The 6000-nt window shown below is 49.3% G+C and overlaps 1 protein-coding gene across 2 annotated transcripts in view; it reads left to right on the top strand.

Annotated features, from left to right (window-relative positions):
• Positions 1-513: 513 nt before the first annotated feature.
• Hlf (HLF transcription factor, PAR bZIP family member) overlaps positions 514-6000 on the top strand; it is a 55566-nt gene continuing 50079 nt past the window's right edge. The window contains exons 1-2 of one of the 2 annotated variants that reach the window (XM_021177294.2): positions 514-1126; positions 3248-3583. In XM_021177294.2, coding sequence (XP_021032953.1) covers positions 1012-1126; positions 3248-3583 — 451 coding nt within the window. In that variant the 5' untranslated portion in view covers positions 514-1011. The remainder of the gene's footprint in view (positions 1127-3247; positions 3584-6000) is intronic. The other variant, XM_021177295.2, reaches the window with a different exon arrangement.

Genomic DNA, 6000 nt, shown 5'->3' with positions numbered 1-6000 from the left:
CTGGGGAGCTTTAAAAACATTGCTAGCCAGGACATCGCCGGGGGGGGGGGGGTGGTGGTGGTGTTAATTTAAGTCCAGAATGCCACTTGGCCATCTTTTTGTTTTTTCTTTTAAAATCAATTTATTTCCACATTGCAAACCACTGACACGAATTTCTCATTGTTCTGCTCACTCTGGGGGGCGGGGGAGGAAGGGCTCGCACGCAAAAGGAATCAGGGTGAGAGTTAGCGCGAGTTATTCCCAGCGCAAGGCAGTGAGTGAAGCAGGAAATCTGGCACCTGCGCTTTTCGCAGCCCACCAACGCCGCAAGGGCCGGAAAAACAGCGCGTGCGGCGATGCTACACACGCAGCCCTGGGGGGGCGGGGCGGATGGGCGGGGCAGATCTGGGCCCCGCCCCTGCACGCCTATCGGCGCGCGGTGCGGGCCCTGACGTCACTCTTGTCAGGGCAGCGGCACATGGACTGCCTGATGCGCTGAGCCCGGCGCCGCGGGGCCGCGGAGCGCGGGGAGCAGCGGCCGCGGCGGGGAGGGGGGTGGGGCGGGACAGCACAGCCTGCGGTGCTCGCGCGAGGGGCCGGGGCCCGCGCTTTGCCTTTTCTGCTCATCTGCAGCCGTCTACGTTTTTAAAAATTCTCTCTTTCCTTTTCCCCCCCTCCCCTCCTTGCAATTTTGAACATTTTGCAAGACTGAGTGTTGGAGGCAGGTGAGAAAGCATCCTGCACTGGGTCGGAGGAGTCCGCGGCGCTGGATGCGCCTTCCCTGGACTGTCGGCATTGAGAACACGAAAGTTTTTTTTTCTTTTTCTTTTTTCTTTCTTTTCTTTTCTTTTTCTTTTTTTGATATTTGTATGCTGATGTATTTACAAAGACAGAAGTGATTTTTTTCTTCCTTGTCTGCACTGTTTTTAAAGCGAGTACTTTTGGTTGGCAAAGGACGGAGGAAAAAAGGCTCATCAACATTTCGGGGCGGCGATTGGCCTTCTTTTTAAAAAGACAATTGAGTGCATCACGATGGAGAAAATGTCCCGACAGCTCCCCTTGAACCCCACCTTTATCCCGCCTCCCTATGGCGTGCTCAGGTCCCTGCTGGAGAACCCGCTGAAGCTCCCCCTTCATCCTGAAGACGGTGAGCGTTGCCTCGGCAGCTGGGCTCAGGGAAGGGACTACACTCCCAGGGACCCCCCTAGTCGGCCGGGAGGGCACCAGCATCTTTCTTTCCCTCGCCTTGCCTTAGTGAAATTGGGAGGCTCACTCCCTCTTTCTCCTCAATGCAAAGGGGATCCCTCCGGGGCAACATTTGAAATAGCGCTGGGAACCTCGCCGTCCTTTCTAGGTCTGTCCTGCAGCGCAGGTGACAGGTGAACTTGACAGGTCAGGATTGCTGCTTTGAGTGACAGGGTGTGCGCTTGCCTGGGAGACTAGTGTCTCTGGGACTGGAGAGGAGAAAGGGCGGGAGGTGGCTGGTTGGAGCCTGGCAGGGGGGTGGGGGGTCAAAGTAAATGGGGGTTCTCACTCGGCGGCAGCCTGAATATTCGGATTGTGTTACTGTTTTGTGTTGTGAACTCACGCGGCATGAGCGGAGAGGCGCTTTCTCCCGCAGACCCGCAATTCACAAAGCGGGGTGGGGGTGGGGGGAGTGGTCTGTCGGCGGGAAGCGGTGCACGCCTCCAGCGCTGACACTTTCCCGGTGCTCTCTTCCCGGTGGGAGGGGAGAGCTGAGCAGGCTCACGTGTAACCGCGTGCAGGAGCCTCCTCTGGCTTGAGCCCTTTCTTGGTAAGTCTCAAACCTTCTCTAGGCAACCGTGGCTTGGAGCTGAGGAGACGGTAGGGGGGGGGGGTATGGTGGGGAGTGTGGAGGGGAGGGGGGAGTAGATGCATGTGAGACCTAGCTGGGAACGCATCTGATGCCAGAACGGGTTTGTGTTTTGGGCCGGTGCAGTTTCTTGCCTTTGGTGTTATCACAGTGACAGAAGCAAATTATGCTGCTCCTGCATAAAATCTTGAAAAGATTATTTGGCTGGAAATAGCTTCGGGGTGTTTGCATCAATTTCCCTGGGAGAGAACGCCTGTTGCATTGCGAGAGTTGCTGGTGCTTGATTGCGCGTGCAGACCGCCCCCCACCCCCAATACCCTCCCGCACTGTTTCTTAAGGAGTAGCATTTGGGAGAAATCTGCGGATGCGATAGGCTTTTGTGGTCGATGTTTTAAAGCCCAACTCTAATGAGACTGCGGAGGAATTGAAGATTCCAATGGGTGGCGGTGGGGCTACGTTTCTCTAATGAAAAAAAAAAAAAAAACAAAACAAAACTCAAATTCTGTAATCCCTGATTCCACCCACACCTGAATATTGGCAAAATGCAGACAGCTCGGTAAAGACCAATCGGGGGTGCTGTATTTCCATGCAGGAAATAACTGCAATCTTGCCCTCAGAGAGTAGAACCCAGCACCTTTGCTGTAGTACTGCCTTGTGATGGGGTGCATAAATGTTTACTTTCTTTTTGTAAATTAGGTAATATTTAAATGTTTGGGGGAAAAGGAAAAAGAACCCACCTTCTAAAACAGACTTAGTCCTCTTGAGGGTTCTAAGCGAATGGATGAGTTCGAAAGTTCTTCACCTCTACCCTATCACCCCGGCCAGTCCCCCCCTCCCCCAGTCTCCTTCTATGGTAAGATCGCACCCTTATCTTCCTTGTTAATGGGGGATAATTGTAGGCTTGCAAGTTTATTGAGATAATACATGGAAAGGAATAACGCAGAAACAACACAGTATTAAGGAAAGGTGGGGGCGGGGACTGCTTACTAAGACTAAGCTTGCATCCCCTGGTTTGTAAGTCGGAATGACCTCAGATTCTTGCAGTCATCACTTTCTGAAAGGTAGAATCATACCAAGTTATCGGTGGTCCCCTAAAAAAATCCCATCATTTGTATATACTCTCCGGTGTTATTTTCCCAGTATAGATTTCGGTGACTTATCCCTTCAAATAACACACCAAGGAAGGATTATTCTCTTGTTTTCATTCCAGATCAGTCGGTAGCCCCGTCCTGTCCTACAGACCAGAAAGCTCTTTCTTTCCAAAGTAAATAGGAAGATGTCGAAACTCTAGATCCACCAGAGACAGCAGCCAGAGGCCTCGGTGCCCCCAGAAGTCATTTTGTAACCGATGGCAGGAAGGCTGGTGACAGACTGACCCCTTTTCTTTTCTGTTTTTAAAAAAACAAAGCTCACCTTTCCCTTTTTCTTCTTCAGCATTTAGTAAAGAAAAAGACAAAGGAAAGAAGCTGGACGATGAGAGCAGCAGCCCGACCGTCCCCCAGTCCGCCTTCTTGGGACCCACCTTATGGGACAAAACCCTTCCCTATGACGGAGATACTTTCCAGCTGGAATACATGGACTTGGAGGAATTCCTGTCAGAGAATGGCATCCCCCCGAGTCCGTCGCAGCACGACCACAGCCCTCACCCCCCTGGCTTGCAACCAGCTTCCTCCACGGCGCCCTCGGTCATGGATCTCAGCAGCCGGGCCACAGCGCCCCTCCACCCGGGCATCCCGTCTCCGAACTGTATGCAGAGCCCCATCAGACCAGGTAAATTCTGGAAGGTTCACTCGTGTTAGATGTGGGGGACAAGGCGGAAGTGGGGCGAGTGAGGTTGGCAAGAGTTGGAGATCTTAACACACATTTCTAGAGAGGAGCCCTCTCTTCCTGTTCTGAGGAGCCTTCCTCCTTTAGAGCATGCGTAGCTCTCACCTGCAGAGCCAGTTAGAATACTCTATGGACCTGCCCTTAAGAAGCTGATGTTTTCGGTGCCTGGGGTTTGAACCCAGACTTCATTTTAACCAAATCCCAGGGGAATTCTGAGTGCTTGATTCGAAGGCTATATAGTTTGTGATACTCCAGCCTGGAGTTAATGAATGGGCTAATGGGTTAATGTAAAACAAACATCTATCCTATCTCCTACCGCCTTCTCCTGGTCCCCAAACACAAGGGTAATAGAATCTCGCTGGATAATTTGGGTAGACCCCAGAAAGTTAACTCATATCCATTCTTCTCTGGCCTAAAGGGGTCACTATGAGTAGACATGCAGGGCTGTTCTTTTTCTTCTTTCTCTCTTTCTTTTTCTTTCTCTCTCTTTCTCTCTCTTCCTTCCTTTCTTTTTTCTTTCTTCCTTTTTCATCTTCTTCAGTCATTGACTCAGACCAAGACTGTAAGTAAATGCAGGTCTTCCTATTGCCTGAGGCTAAGCCTCCTTTTGCTTAGCACCCTGTGTCTGTGAGCCAATCTTCCTTTATATGGTTTTCAGTGTCATCCCATATCAAGGCTTGTGCCCACATAAAAATCCAGCCATGGTGGCACATTTGTAACCCTGGTGCTAAGGAGGTGGATACAAGAGGATCTCTGGGGTTGGTGGACAGCCAGCCCAGGCCACTCAGACACACATGCACCCACATGTACACACACTCCACCACCCCCCCCCACACATTCAAATGGGCTCACACATATACACAAATAAATGACGAAGAATGTTGAAAGAGACGACATAGAAACATCACCGGGAAAGAACTATGCTTTAAAAACCCATTGCCAAGTGGGCAGGGGTAAGGCCAGACTAAGGCAGCCCTGGATCCATATCATTCATACGCCGTAGCACAAAACAAGCAGGAAGACAGATCATTGTATGGACAGGTAGCGGGAACAAAGATTCATACGGATAAATTGACAGGAAGGTCACTGATCGGAAGGCGCTTAGCTGCAGGGAAAGACAGCAAACAGGACAATGAGAGACTTGTATTCACAGTTTCTGCTGAACTCTGTGCCCTCATGCAGAAATTTCTGTCACACGCAGAACTGGGAAGGAACTGAGAGGAGGGAGGAAGAGAACCCCTACTTTAATAGGTTAACCTGGAGTTCAAGTTCACCCTTTCATAGAACTCTGGGCTTTCAAATCTATTTTACGCCATCTCCAAAATCCACTTTAGTTGCCACAGGCTCTATTGGAATGAAGCTTTAGCCCCCAGATATCCCCAGAGGCGACATCACCCTCTTGATGTGAATTAGATGACCTGCTACGAGGAATGTGTAGTGTCAATGTCTTTAGTTTCTTCACTGGGGGAGGCAGCTAGCAAAATACATAGCCTCTCCACGCCAGATGTAATGATGTGTCACGGGGAGGGAGCAGAGTCCCAGAGAGTGGTCACCGGCATTCCTACATCCTATTGAGTATCTAAGTGACTGTAGCAATGACATAACCTCTTGGAGCCTCACTTTCCCCTTTAATAGGTAGATATCGTTTCGATTTGATGGGGCTATTTTGGTAAAGATAGATAATGTGCCAAGGTCAGATGGCTAGCTTCGGGTGGTCTGTTCATCTGAATGGTTGTAGCTGTCGCTAACTTTTACTTGTATGACCATCCTTGTCACATGAAATAACTTCCTGAAGCCACTAGATATGGTTACTCAGCCTCCCTTGGAGAGAAACAATAGGAGATTTTGTCCGGTGAGCATTGTCTAGGGTGTTCCTATTGAAAGTGAAAAAGTAGGATCTTCCAACTTGAGGCTCAGTCATTTATCAAAGCTCCTTAGAGGCCAGAGTGGTCTATGACTCAGGTGATGCTGATTCCCCAGTCAGAGTTGCTGTCTGTAGCAAGGGACTCCAGAGTGTCTGAGTAGCATTTTATTAAGTTATAGAAGATACCAAAGGATCTGAAAATAAGCCCTCCACTTAAATATTCTTTAAAATGTAGTAGAATAATATTGCAACACGGCTTTGTTCTTTGAATTGAAAACCAAGTGATACTCCTGCAGGAAAAAAAAACAAATCAAAGCTCTTTTTTCAAATGCCAATAGATTAAAAAAATTTGCATTCTGTCATTCATACAACATTGCTTATGATAAAGATTATACTGAGAAATGAAATTTTAGGGCCCTTGATGGATGTGTTATCTCAAACAAGCCAGAAAAGGGTGAAAGTTCTTGACCATGCTGCATAGCTCACAGGGGTGACC

Source organism: Mus caroli, chromosome 11 (assembly GCF_900094665.2).
Source record: "Mus caroli chromosome 11, CAROLI_EIJ_v1.1, whole genome shotgun sequence".
NCBI lineage: Eukaryota > Metazoa > Chordata > Mammalia > Rodentia > Muridae > Mus > Mus caroli.
The sequence above is the reverse complement of the archived record's forward strand: the minus strand, read 5'-3'. Positions and strand labels throughout refer to the sequence as shown.